General features: G+C 40.3%; 4 protein-coding genes across 4 annotated transcripts; 2 read left to right on the top strand and 2 right to left on the bottom strand.

Annotated features, from left to right (window-relative positions):
• Positions 1-1,317: 1,317 nt before the first annotated feature.
• On the top strand, positions 1,318-3,947 carry LOC131676666 (zinc finger protein ZFP2-like). Its single transcript, XM_058955900.1, has 3 exons — positions 1,318-1,636; positions 1,698-3,287; positions 3,344-3,947. Exons 1-3 carry the CDS (start codon positions 1,404-1,406, stop codon positions 3,486-3,488), a joined length of 1,968 nt encoding a protein of 655 aa, XP_058811883.1. The 5' UTR covers positions 1,318-1,403; the 3' UTR covers positions 3,489-3,947.
• Positions 3,947-5,245, bottom strand: LOC131676667 (electron transfer flavoprotein subunit beta). Its single transcript, XM_058955901.1, has 2 exons — positions 5,037-5,245; positions 3,947-4,837 (listed from the first exon to the last, which is right to left on the bottom strand). Exons 1-2 carry the CDS (start codon positions 5,085-5,087, stop codon positions 4,124-4,126), a joined length of 765 nt encoding a protein of 254 aa, XP_058811884.1. The 5' UTR covers positions 5,088-5,245; the 3' UTR covers positions 3,947-4,123.
• Positions 5,246-8,527: 3,282 nt separating this feature from the next.
• LOC131676665 (3'(2'),5'-bisphosphate nucleotidase 1) lies at positions 8,528-9,728 on the top strand. Its single transcript, XM_058955899.1, has 2 exons — positions 8,528-8,936; positions 8,993-9,728. Exons 1-2 carry the CDS (start codon positions 8,688-8,690, stop codon positions 9,680-9,682), a joined length of 939 nt encoding a protein of 312 aa, XP_058811882.1. The 5' UTR covers positions 8,528-8,687; the 3' UTR covers positions 9,683-9,728.
• On the bottom strand, positions 9,699-12,032 carry LOC131676664 (uncharacterized). The gene is made up of 4 exons (XM_058955897.1): positions 11,638-12,032; positions 11,366-11,576; positions 10,841-11,174; positions 9,699-10,771 (listed from the first exon to the last, which is right to left on the bottom strand). Exons 1-4 carry the CDS (start codon positions 11,770-11,772, stop codon positions 9,796-9,798), a joined length of 1,656 nt encoding a protein of 551 aa, XP_058811880.1. The 5' UTR covers positions 11,773-12,032; the 3' UTR covers positions 9,699-9,795.
• Between the last annotated feature and the right edge of the window lie 692 nt (positions 12,033-12,724).

Here is a 12,724-nt window from a genome sequence, read left to right as displayed (position 1 = left end):
TGGTTACCGTTGCGTGAACAGTAATGGGTGACAACGGGCACATAAAATTGAAAACGAGAATACTAGATCAACACCACTCTCGGTATATCAAGTTATAAGGTTTGTGATGTCAGGTGGTAATAATGAAAACGATTATCATCGATGATTTTTTTCGACGGTGATCATTGATTTTTAATTTTTTGATTATGATTATGACAACACTGATCAGAACCAAAGTGAATTTTATTTCTATGCTAGCTCTGAGAGGGATTATTGATCAAAAGTGCACCAGATATAGATTACGCAGTTCACTTATGCTCTAAAATGTAGAAGATGCTAACTTCTGCCTTCAAACTGTCGACATAATAACAAATGAATGCTTTGGTTGGTGAATGAATTTATATTTCCTTTGAACTCAAGCATTCGATTCTGCATGAAATTTCAGTCAGTTGGAAAGTGAATGAATGAGGGAGGCGTTGAATCTGAATGTCGGTTTCTGTAAATACAAGCTGAAATAGGTAACTGATTTTGAAATTGCGTAGCACTGGTGTATATTAAGGGAACACTTCAGATTCTTCACCGTTTGTATGCGTGACATAGTAACAGATCACGTGGACTCTCTCCACAATAAGCGCACTTTTCAGCTTTCCCGTAAAAATGAATTTAACATGAAAACGCTCATGACAGTCCCTAATAAAAAAAATATGCGCGAACTTTAACCCATATAATCCAACGATTCCACATATCGTTTGGATTATACCCTGAACAGGTCGTTATCCGAACAGAAAGTAATATCGAAATTGATCGTAGAAACGTTGAATTTACAACAGTTTTATTTGTTAACAACAACTTTTGTTGTAACATCAATATACTTACGATGCAGTCCTTCGTGCCTCCAAAATCTCCAACGGAAAAATAATGTAAATCGATGTTTTTGATTTCAGAATGAATGGGAAAAGATCAATTTTTTCATTGTTACATCCCTGAACAACCCCTACTTTTTCCATGTAAAAATTGGGTTTACAATGAAATTGGTTGTAAAAACAACAAATGTGATTATATTTCCATTGTAAATTTTCCAGAATAACATTGTTTTTCGTTGTAATGTAGCAATAAAAAATGCTGTAATACTGTTGTGCATTTCTATTCGGGTAGTCTCTTGGATCATAAGATGTTTATTAGGGGTGGTTTCACTTATGATTTTATCATATGGATTATTATTAGTGTAGTGTATACTCTTGTTGAGTTGGTTTCGCGCATGCATGAGCCCCTTTCCGTGTTGATATCACGAAATGCTGTCAGTACATCAGTGTTTGTTTTGTTTTGCCAGCATAATTCAAAAGGGAAAAATTCGGGAAAAACTGGTCAAAATTACTGATTTATTTACAATATAAACACCGATTGAACCGAAACCACAATTGGACATGCCCTGCATTGTACCAACCTGCGACACCCATGAGGGGACATTGAAGCGGTTCCCCAGAATTGCTATGCTCTCGAGACGCTGGCTCGAAGCAGTTCAGCTAGGTTGTGGCATCGTGATAGAAACGACAGACGACTTGAAGCATCTCGAGATTTGCGATGCGCACTTCTCACATTCGGAAAACCCAACGCTGGACGATTGTAGCTACCGAGAACCTAGCAGATTTCTTAATTGGTGAGTAATTGTTACGTTTCCGGTAGTCTAATCTTAATGTTGAACATTATTTACCGTATAGTGATGGAAACTCCGTCTACGTAAGTGGTTGCCGTCTTTGTCTAACGTTCTTTAACAATAATAACATGGTCACGCCGCAATCTTTCCTCGGGGAAACAAATCTTGCATCCCATATTTATGTGTTATTCAATATAAGCCTCCAGAATGACGATCTGCTTACACTAATTTGCCAGGAGTGCTTCGTCCGAATTGAGATACTATGTACGATTAAACAAAAAATCGCAAACACGGAACAAGCATTCCAACAATTGGTCCGGATTGGACAGAAACAAGTTCTAGAGTATGATGTGAAACCTGAATTAGATACTTTTCCAGAGAATATTAGTAAGGAGGAAGTTGATTTGGAGGATTTTCTCGATTCGGAGTCATGTCTCGACGATAACAGCAATACTGTTCGGAATTCGGGTTCATCTGAGCTTATGCCTAAAATACATGAATCCCAACAGAGTAAGAGTGTAAAGCGTGTTAAAAGCGACAAAATTAATGAACCATCAATTGGTTTGGTGGAGTATCTTAAGAGAAAGTGCTACATCTGTGTCACAGTTTTCGCAGATTCCAATCAGTTGTTATCGCACCTAGTGGAGAAACATACTGCTAAAACGGTTTATCGTTGCGAGGAATGTTCAATAGATATTCCCATCTTGACAATATACAATCGTCACTTGAGTCGGCACGATGAAACGGAAAGGCCTTATAAATGCAATAGTTGTCCGCTGCGATTTGCGTCGCTCTCACAGTGTAAAAAACACGAAAATACGCTGCACGAGGCAACACACAACATAAAGATGATTAAGTATGCGGATAGGGAAATAATTTGTGAAATTTGTGGCAAAAAGTTTCCGCGGGAAGGAAGACTCCAACTTCATATCCAGACGGTGCATCTGAAAGTCGGAATCCCCAAGTGTGACAAATGCGATAGATCTTTTTATAGCAAAACTAGTCTCGAGCGACACATGTTGGTGCACACCAACGAGAAACCTTACTCTTGCGATCAGTGCGATATGAAATTTCGGCGTTTGCTTAATATGCGGAATCATAAGAGTCTGGTTCACGAAGGTATAAATCCGTACGTTTGTACTGAATGTAATGAAGAATTTAAAGGTTACATAGCCCTGTATTGGCACCGTCAGAAAGTTCATCTAAGAAAATGTTCTGGCTACCCTTCCGAACACCAAAGTAGTCCCTTTGCAATTTGTAAACTCTGTGACACACATTTCACAAAGGTTCGTGAACTAGTCGAGCACATTAAGCAGGAACACGGCAACGAAGAGTATCCTTTTATCAAATGCGCAAAGTGCCCCCTAACCTTCGTCAACGTTAATCGTCTATCGCAGCACAAATCCATTCATACGGACAAATATGCCTGCACGGTATGCGGTACCCGGCATACCAACGGTCAACAGCTACAGCATCACATGGATTCCACACATCCGGACGGACGGAAGTTCGAATGTCCGACCTGCGGGAAATCGTACGATTCCACGCGTGCTCTAAAGATACACGTCGCGCTTCATACGCGACAGAAGCGGTTCCACTGTGAGTTTTGTCAAAAGGCTTTCGGTCGGAATTGTCAGCTGGTCGTTCACCGACGGTGCGGTATGTTTGGTTTTGATTAGAATTGAATTTAAAGATTTCGTTTTCTTTTAGTATCCACACCGGAGAGAAACCGTTTCAGTGCGCTGGTTGTCTCAAGTGTTTTGGCGATGCCGGGACATTGTGGAAGCACAAAAAAATATGTCGAGATTTGAATGCAAAAAGTGAGCAGATCGACGGTTCCAGTGGGGAGGATTAGAGCATTTCATATATTTAAAAGTGTTTTCTTTTGCAAAAGTGCTTCATTTGGAAAAAGTTTTTAAAACCCAACAATTTTTTTTCTGATCTTTTAACTCAAACAAAAGTTCTTCCAATTGAATAGCCGTCATGCTGACATATACGGCTACACATGTCTTTCTGTGTCGAAACAGCAAACAAAAAAAACGCTGTTGAAGATAAAAATTTTACTTATTTGAAAGAACTGGAAACTATTGCTAAATTCACTGTTGCTACGCGAAATTAGATAATATTTCCATTATAAATTGTTGAAAATGAATGTGTACATAGAAATACAGCTGAAGAGTTACTACAGCTGTATCTGTAATAAATACGTCTTGCTGCCGCACCATCTAATCAGATTGTTCTAATAGTTACGCTTCACGGCTGTACTTGACATGTGTTCGTAGATTTCCTGAGAATAAAAACAATCTCTCCAGATCATAGGGAAGCACTTGATTTTTATTAATGAGAGTGTATTTCCACTTTTGCCGCAGACATGTTTCAACAAAACACCGTCTGCCTCCTGTTTCGTAATCACATAGAAAATGAGGAAAATGCACTTTGTTACAAATCGCCTAAATGATACACAAATCTAGTACTTTAACTCTTCTCCAGTTACTTAATGTGGCCGCCATCGCGCAGCTTGCTCAGCAAGGTGTCCACGTCGGGCAGAATGGAACCGGCCTGACGAACCGGTGGATCCTCAACTGAGACAACCTCGATACGTGGTGCTGTATCCACGCCAAGATCCTTCGGGGTTAGCTTCTTAATTGGTTTCTTCTTTGCCTTCATGATATTCGGTAGCGTAGCATAGCGGGGAGTGTTAAGACGCAAATCAGCACTAATCACAGCCGGAACTTTGGTCTTGATCGTTTCCAGACCGCCGTCGACCTCCCGCACCACCGTCAAACCGTCGGCCGTTTTCTCCACCTTGGAAGCAAATGTGGCCTGCGGCCAATCGAGCAAAGCAGCGGTCATCTGAGCGGTCTGATTACAATCATCATCAATGGCCTGCTTTCCAAGGATTACCAAGTCCGCTTTTTCGTCCTGAGCCAGCTTGGCCAGAATTTTCGACACATGGATCGGTTGAAGCAGATCGTAATCCTTTCCGGACACCTCGATATGAATACCGCGATCTGCTCCCATGGCAAGTGCTGTTCGCAGAACCTCCTGAGATTGGGTAGGACCAACCGAGACTGCCACCACTTCCGAGGCGATTTTCTTTTCCTTCATCTTGACCGCTTCCTCGACGGCAATTTCGTCGAAGGGGTTCATAGAGTGCTTGACACCCTCAGTCACCACTCCGGTCTTGTCCGGTTTGACTCGGATCTGGAAATATAGTTGAACATAGATGTAGACTCATTTTTGCTTCCGAACCCTCTTGTGTAATGCAAGGTTAGCCTGTTCATGTATGACCTAACACATTGGTTTTCAATGGCTACGCTTATCAGCACAGGGAAATCACTTATCTGTACGGCTGAGATAGGCGATAGAGATCTACGTTTTCTCCAGGAAGCTGAAATCTTACCTTTACGGCATAGTCAATTACTCTCTTAACACCAACCAGAACACGAGACATGATTGTGGAGCCTTAATGGTCAATCAACTAGGAAATTGATTAGGTCTACAATACCAACAACCGGATTTCTAGATCGTATGGTCAAACCAGTACTATCTGTTGAATAATAAATTGTGACCAAGTAAAATATAGGTGTTATGCCGACTGTGGAGTAAATGAGAAGCGCAGAAACAGTTATAGATTAGTACTAATGGGGAAAAAGGATGGGAGGTGCAAAGGTTGATTGGCAGTGAACATTAGGTACAGGGATGCCAACTTGAAGGATATTTTATATTCGAAGCACGCGAGTATTTAATTTCAAGTCAGTGAAATTCCAGCTATTAACGTTTGACGAATCCAATTTTGCTACGTATTTACTGCGTATCTACACTCAAAAACATATAAGCGTTATGCCTATTGATTTCACACATAGATTTTTGCAATTAGCGGAGGCGAACAAACACTATTTGCTGGCACATAAACCTAATGTGTGTATTTTCAAGACATATTAATCTTACATTCACAATTCATAACTATAAGGCACATAAAACCCGATTCAATAACAATACGCACATATAACTTATGTGCGCGCATACGTAGTTTATACATTTGACACATAGAAGATATGTGTGCGCGTGATAACATTAGCATTTCTTCTTCATGTAGATTTTAAGTGGTTTGAAGCAAATAGAATTCTAGAGCGTTTTTTTATTACATCATATCTAACAGAAACGTCAAACGCGTTTACTCATTGCAGGATCGTATTCAGCTTTTTGTTGGTGGCTGCGTTCCTAAATGCGCCCCCCACTTTGACAAGTCGTCCGTCCAAGTCAATTTTGACAAATCGTCAGTCTTGTCAATTTTGACAAGCCGTCCTTCAGTCAGAATTTTCAAGCGGTAGGCGTTAATTTCTGTTTACAGCTCAAACGTTAAACGTCAAATTGAAACGTTGTAAGTTGTTCCGTCGAAAATAAATACCGCTTTCTGTACGGATCTACAGTCAACTGGATTTATTCGATTGCAGCCAAATTCAACAGCAGCACTAAATTAGAAATGAAGATATAGAACATACACTTTTCAAAATTTGGAATACGCAATCCACCTACAAAAATCGATCGACTAACCACGCGCAATTTTTTCTTATTTTTTGTTTATTTATTTCTTACAATTGAGTTGTCCTATTGAAATACTGAGGAAAACCAAACATCAGCGACAATCGATTTCTTCGGTTAATGGTCCAGCTGGCGTTTGTCAACTTTCTATGCGGATATTTTTTACTCTCGAAATTCAAGTGAGAACCGAGGTTCAAGGTTCAATCTGCAGAGAATATGCTTATAAATCTATTGATCAGCTTTTAGATACGCGAAGCAAATTGATATCAACGAAAAAGTCGATTACAAAAAAGTTTCAAATTTGACGTTTAACGGTAGAGAGAACAAAAATGAGCAGGAAGATGAGAGCTGCGAAACTTGAGGCTGAAGGGATGGCTTGTCAAAATTGACACTACTTATTATTTGTCGCAATTGACACTGGACGAACGACTTGTCAAAGTGGGGTGAGCATTTAGGAACGCAGCCATCGACAAAGAACTGAATAAGCATATTACATGTTTTTCGCGAAGATAATAGGGAGATAATTGATACCTATTCTATTCTATTCTAACCCTTACACAGCCAGTATTGAAAAGCATCCTGGAAAGCACTGCAGTTATTCTTTAGTGTTTTTCTTGTCAACATTAATATTTGAAGCATATCATAATATGACGCAAATATTAAAACGGCCAGGCCTACTGTGCAGAGTTGGGTTTAAAGATGTTTCAATATTATACGGCAATTGAATTATTCATTTAATGAACAAATTCAACCAACGAATCGTTTTGAAACTTGAATGAGGAAGAAACGAGGACAACCGTACCGACCGTTTCTGTTTATAGGGGGTTAGGATAAAACGTTGGGAGTGACTTTGCTAAGAAGGTTAATGTCACTCCATTGGTCCTTTGGTATGGGACAGAGGTACTTACACCTTGCCCTGGCTCATTAAGCCTAGGTTAAAGCGCCTTTACTCGCTGTAATAGGGAGATAATTGATAACTATTATTTTATTACATTTTGCCGATCACTTTTGCTATTATGCTCGTTTACATATCTCGCGTTTTTTTTTTTGAAACGGGCCAATAAGCACACTGTCAAAATTCACTTTGAGAGGAAATTCTGGGCAAATCATTAATCGCCGATTAAAAATCACAACAGCAGACGAAAGAGAAAACTTTTCTTTTTCATTAATTGTTAACATCCGTTCTCGGCGAGCTACGGTTTGTCCGGAATTTTCTCTCAAAGTGAATTTTGACAGCATGCTTATTGGCCGTTTACAAAAAACTCGCGAGATATGTGGTCTTGGCAACACCGTTTGTAGATGGCACATTTTACTGTGACGTTTAGAGAGATGGGCTTGTAGTTGTGATATATTTCATGTGCTGTATTGCAACCGAGAGTGTAGATATGAGGTTTGGCATTGGAAAAACATGCTAACTACAGTCGACTTGGAGAAACATCACAACGCAAAACATCACATCTACAAAATATTAGCAAAGCTTTGGTATACTACATGTGACATTTTGACTTAAGAGTAAATTAACACATAAAGAGTTATCATTTTTATCTATTATTTGTGGACGATAAAGAGTCATGTTTAGTTTTGTTTGGCATAATAAACTCAGTTTGTTTACATTTGTTAGATAATACGTTTGGAATAAACGGTGTAGATTGACGTTTGGATTTTTTTTTGCGTAGGGTATTTTGAAGCTATTAGGTAGGATGGCGCATTATTTAATTAAAACGGTCTACAATCGATGGATTGTGTATAAATTTCTTGGTTGCTGTTCCTTTATAAGAATCAGTAAAATAAACAAATTTGAATCAATGCGTTGAACGAAGATGGCAGACACTACTCAAACCAACGGCTTCAACATTCAATGAGTGGATAGACCGAATATGTCCAATGCACAAAATTTACATCAAATTAAACGAGAGGCAGATAGAAAAGTATTCTATTCATGACAAAATAAAGTTCTACGTGTAGGGTGAAAATACGAAACAGGGCGAAAATTGGTAATGAGCCAATTAAAATTGTTATTGTTAAATTGAAGATTTAAAGTCACTAATTCAAGAGAACCGCTCCATTTATAATGTCTAAAACCAAGTGTTCTTCATGATTTTGAAAAGTTTTGTTCGATCGAAAACTACCTACAGTAAATCTGGCAACACTATGCTGCACGACACTCAAAAACTCCCAGTAAAGTATTGCCGTGTCATTCTTTCAAATGGAGAAGCTTGAATGATTAAAGCGAGACACACAATCATTAAATTCCTTTTATTCCGCATACCATCATTCTCGTCATCGGATGGTACGCAAACAACCGTTGTTCCATGACAACTGCCCCATCAACATGCATCACTTTCTGACAGGCCATCTACTGCTGGTGTCATCAGCTGCGCTCTGCGCATAACAATCTTCAGTTCCTGTTTGTTTTATGCATCTGATCTGATTGCAAACAATATTTCTAGGAATCGATGATAAAAATTCTTGGTTTGGAATCGTAAAACCAGCAAACAGATTCCAAGTGATGGCCAGTGCAATCGGTGCCGCACCGTTGGTGATGCGGATAGTGGCTAGCTCGATTCAAATTGCGGCGCGAGCAGGTCGGATAATCCGCGATGTAATGGCCAAGGGGGATCTAGGCATTGTCGAGAAAGGTAAGGACGATCTTCAAACCGAGGCGGATCGATCTGCCCAACGATGTATAGTGGCATCGCTGACTAAGTTGTTTCCCAATGTAACCATTATCGGGGAGGAAGGCGCTAGTGATTTAAAGGTAGGTCGTGGTTAAATTTAGACTCGTTTCATGTTCTTATTTCATAAAACTTTTAGGTTCCAGACGATTGGATTATTCCAGACGTCAACACAGAATTTCTGGAACGTAACTCTTGCCCGGAAGCATTGAAGCAGGTGAAGGAAACTGATCTAGTTATTTGGGTGGATCCACTGGACGGAACGGGCGAGTATACGCAGGGTTTTCTGGAACGAGTTACGGTGCTCATTGGCATAGCGATCAATGATCGAGCCGTGGGAGGTGTAATTCATCAGCCCTATTTTAAGGCCGATACGGGTGAGCTGGGTCGGACAATTTGGGGAGTACAAGGAATTGGTACCGGTGGATTTACACCCAAACGCCCTCCAACCGATCGGTTCATAGTGACCACAACTAGATCCCATTCCAATGCAGTAGTTCAAGCTGCTTTAGACGCTTTATCGCCGGACGATATTCTCAAGGTGGGTGGAGCTGGGTATAAAGTGCTACAGCTCCTGGAAGGAAATGCTCATGCATATGTTTTCGCGAGTGCTGGTTGCAAAAAGTGGGATACCTGCGCTCCGGAAGCAGTACTCGAGGCTCAAGGTGGAACGTTGACAGACATTCTGGGAAGGCATTATCGCTATGGGAAGGATGTACCATTTCCGAATGCTTGTGGCGTACTAGGATCTGCCAGTGGCATTTCTCACAAAGACATACTAGCCAAGCTGCCGGACAGTGTGAAACAAGCGATGAACAAAACAGAATAGATGACTTGCTCTAATAAAGGTTCTAGTACAATTAACCGTTCTAAAACACCTACATTTATTGACACCATTAAAAAGATACCAGTTCCGGAATCCCATAACAAATTGGCAATTATTTACAGTTTAGATTTAGGTTTCTGAAGCAGCGCCCTAAGGTCTTTCCTTAGAATTTTACCACTCAAATTTTTCGGAATTTCCTCTATGAATCGAACACCTCCATGCAGTCTCTTAGCCGGTGAGGTTCTATCCGCAACGTATTTTTTTAATTCTTCTTCACTGACTGAAACATCATCCTGTTTAACGACAAAAGCGAGTGGAAGCTCACCAGCTTCTTCGTCTGGCAGACCAATCACAGCTGCATCTTTCACCTTCGGATTAGTCAACAAGATTGCTTCTATTTCGGCGGGTGGTACCTGGAAAGCTTTGTACTTAATCAGTTCCTTCAAACGATCTACAACATAGAACTCCAGATCCTCGTCATAGTATCCAACATCGCCGGTGTGCAGCCAGCCGTCCTTGTCAATCGTGTCTTGAGTTGCTTTATCGTTCCCGATATAGCCCTTCATGATTTGTGATCCTTTAAAGCAAAGCTCTCCGTGCTGGTTAGGTCCCAAAGCTTTTCCCGTCTCCGTATCAATTACCTTGGCTAGTGTGCCTACTTGAACTTTTCCCACGCTACCAGATTTGTGATTTTCTCCACTTTGAACCAATGTAGCAAGCGTAGTTTCGCTCATACCATAACCCTGCCGAACGTATTGAATGTTCAGTCGTTGTTTCACCAGATCTTCGGTTTCCTTGCTCAAAGGAGCCGCTCCACATAGCAGTGTATTGACACTAGACAGATCGTAGCTGTCCACAAGTGGGTGTTTGGCCAAAAATAGAACCAACGGTGGAACTACGAAGACCATCGTGCAACGGTAATTTTCTATGCAGCTTAGAAAGAGACCTTCCTCGAACTTTGGTAGAGAAACCAGCTTCTGCTTGTTGCAAATCACGTTGATTAAAGTCAAGCAACCGTACGCATGAAACCAGGGTAAAACACCTAACAAAACCATTCCGCTAGGAGGGGGTTCCACCAGCTTGGACGACTCTCTGGACGGAATAAAGCGGAACAATTAATGAATGTGAACGTATTGTAATAAAAAAAAAGATGACACATACTTTAACAGTGCAATACTAGACATCAAATTAGCGTGGGTTAATTGTACTCCTTTGGGTAGCCCGGTCGTTCCCGAGGAACACATGATAAGTGCTACATGTTCATCAATGTTCACCGGTGGAATGTAGAAGCTCAGTGGGTTGACGAATGAAACAGGAGCTTGAAAGTCGTCGTACAGTTCTACGTCGGATCCGAACGGATTTTCGTCGCCAAATAGAATAACTCTTTGTACTATGTGCCGGTTTTTTCTGACGGCGGCAACAACCCGGTCAGCGGAGAAGGAAGACACGAAAATTATTTTCGGCTTAGACAAATTGAACGCGTGCTCCAGTTCACCTGTGTTGATAAGAAAAAATGTTATCAGCTGTACTTTGCATAGCATAGAATTGCGAACTCGACGGTAGGATGGGGTCGACTCTTATCGTACGCGTATCGCTAATTTGATAGGCAATAGAAGCGGTTTTCTGTTTGATTAGATTTGATTCGAGTACACCATGAGTTGACAGAAGTAGCTGTACAACACTTACGTTCAGTGTAGGTGAGATTGATAGGCGCCACCGTTGCTCCCAGAAAGATAGAAGCAAACAGAACAGGTGGAAACTCGAGCCGGTTCTCACTGACAATCCCAATGACATCTCCGACCTTTACCCCTGCCAATACTCGCAAACATTCGCCTAATCGAACGGCCTGCTCCAGTAGTTCCAGGTAGCGAAGTTCGGTTCCATAAATTCCATCGATCTACGACGTGAGGAATACGATTAACCTTTAACATGTAAAGGTTTAAATCAAATGCACTTACAATTGCTACGTCATTCCCGTTGATCCGCATTCGATTCCTTAGAAATGCTCCCAAAGAACCACATCCTTCGGTGATGTTCTGCGGTTCCGGCCCCCCGCTGATTATGAAGCGATTACTGTTGTCCCCGAAATCCATCACTGGCGAAATAGCAAAACAAAAACACGGGAGCTCAACTGTTCGTAAATCCTTTCAAGTGCTTGAATAAGCAACGACTGAAAATGAGGGATTATTTCAGCGCACTTCGGCTTTGGCTGAGAGCAATTATATTTTGTTATCACTGCAGCACTTATCAAAAATGTTTATGAATCAGCTGTTACGGTTGCCAAAATTGGAGTAAATACAGTTTTTTCCGGGTGTAAAAGTATGAGGTTGTGCTACTGTGTCTAATATTAAACACAGTGGTGGTCTGTTTAATGTACTCTGTTTTGTTGTGCATCATGACCAGGAGAAAATAACTGGCCCGAGCATATCTGGTATCATACCAATGGCAATTTTCATGTTCGGCTGAAAATGACAACGTAGCTAATTTTTTGATGACTAAAGTCCCAGATAATTGTTTTTTTATAAATCAAAATTTCGAGGGTATATTAAACTGGTCAAACGAAATTTTGTGACTATACCTTCAACCTATACTGCCCATAAAAGCATAAGAGTCCCATATTGAAAAACAGCAAGCCGAGAAAAACGCTGTTCAAGATTTACATTTTCATTGAGCCTTTTGGATAGGACAACCATGTTTTGGTATTTTTTTTTTCGATATTTTCTAAACAAATCTTATTTGTGGATCGTGATTTAGTGGTGATACAGAATACAATCCAACAGATAACTCATTTTCGACAAATATCCATATGGGACTGTTATGCTTTTATGGGAAGTATATTAGTTCACTTAAAAAGTTAATTGAAGGTTTGTTTTATTGTAACACCGTGTTATCTTCCAATAAATCAACAAAACGGTTCTACAGTGATTTTGTACTTTTCAAGTGACCTAGTATAGGTTGTAGATGCTACAAAATGCAAACCAAAATAATGTATGAAAAATATTGTATAGCCTCAAATCTTAATTTATAGCAGAAAAAAATTATTTT

The sequence above is a fragment of the Topomyia yanbarensis genome, chromosome 1 (genome assembly GCF_030247195.1).
Source record: "Topomyia yanbarensis strain Yona2022 chromosome 1, ASM3024719v1, whole genome shotgun sequence".
Lineage (NCBI taxonomy): Eukaryota > Metazoa > Arthropoda > Insecta > Diptera > Culicidae > Topomyia > Topomyia yanbarensis.
The sequence above is the reverse complement of the archived record's forward strand: the minus strand, read 5'-3'. Positions and strand labels throughout refer to the sequence as shown.

What these genes read in the sequence shown, in the direction of transcription:
- LOC131676665 (XM_058955899.1), top strand. Translation starts at nt 8,688, where the DNA reads ATGGCCAGTGCAATCGGTGCCGCACCGTTGGTGATGCGGATAGTGGCT. An exon ending in AAGGCGCTAGTGATTTAAAG is followed by an intron (nt 8,937 to 8,992) that starts GTAGGTCGTGGT and finishes TAAAACTTTTAG; the next exon opens with GTTCCAGACGATTGGATTAT.
- LOC131676664 (XM_058955897.1), bottom strand. Translation starts at nt 11,772, where the DNA reads ATGGATTTCGGGGACAACAGTAATCGCTTCATAATCAGCGGGGGGCCG. An exon ending in ACGGGAATGACGTAGCAATT is followed by an intron (nt 11,577 to 11,637) that starts GTAAGTGCATTT and finishes CTCACGTCGTAG; the next exon opens with ATCGATGGAATTTATGGAAC. An exon ending in CAATCTCACCTACACTGAAC is followed by an intron (nt 11,175 to 11,365) that starts GTAAGTGTTGTA and finishes TTATCAACACAG; the next exon opens with GTGAACTGGAGCACGCGTTC.
- LOC131676667 (XM_058955901.1), bottom strand. Translation starts at nt 5,087, where the DNA reads ATGTCTCGTGTTCTGGTTGGTGTTAAGAGAGTAATTGACTATGCCGTA. An exon ending in TAATTGACTATGCCGTAAAG is followed by an intron (nt 4,838 to 5,036) that starts GTAAGATTTCAG and finishes CTATATTTCCAG; the next exon opens with ATCCGAGTCAAACCGGACAA.
- LOC131676666 (XM_058955900.1), top strand. Translation starts at nt 1,404, where the DNA reads ATGCCCTGCATTGTACCAACCTGCGACACCCATGAGGGGACATTGAAG. An exon ending in CCTAGCAGATTTCTTAATTG is followed by an intron (nt 1,637 to 1,697) that starts GTGAGTAATTGT and finishes TTTACCGTATAG; the next exon opens with TGATGGAAACTCCGTCTACG. An exon ending in CAGCTGGTCGTTCACCGACG is followed by an intron (nt 3,288 to 3,343) that starts GTGCGGTATGTT and finishes GTTTTCTTTTAG; the next exon opens with TATCCACACCGGAGAGAAAC.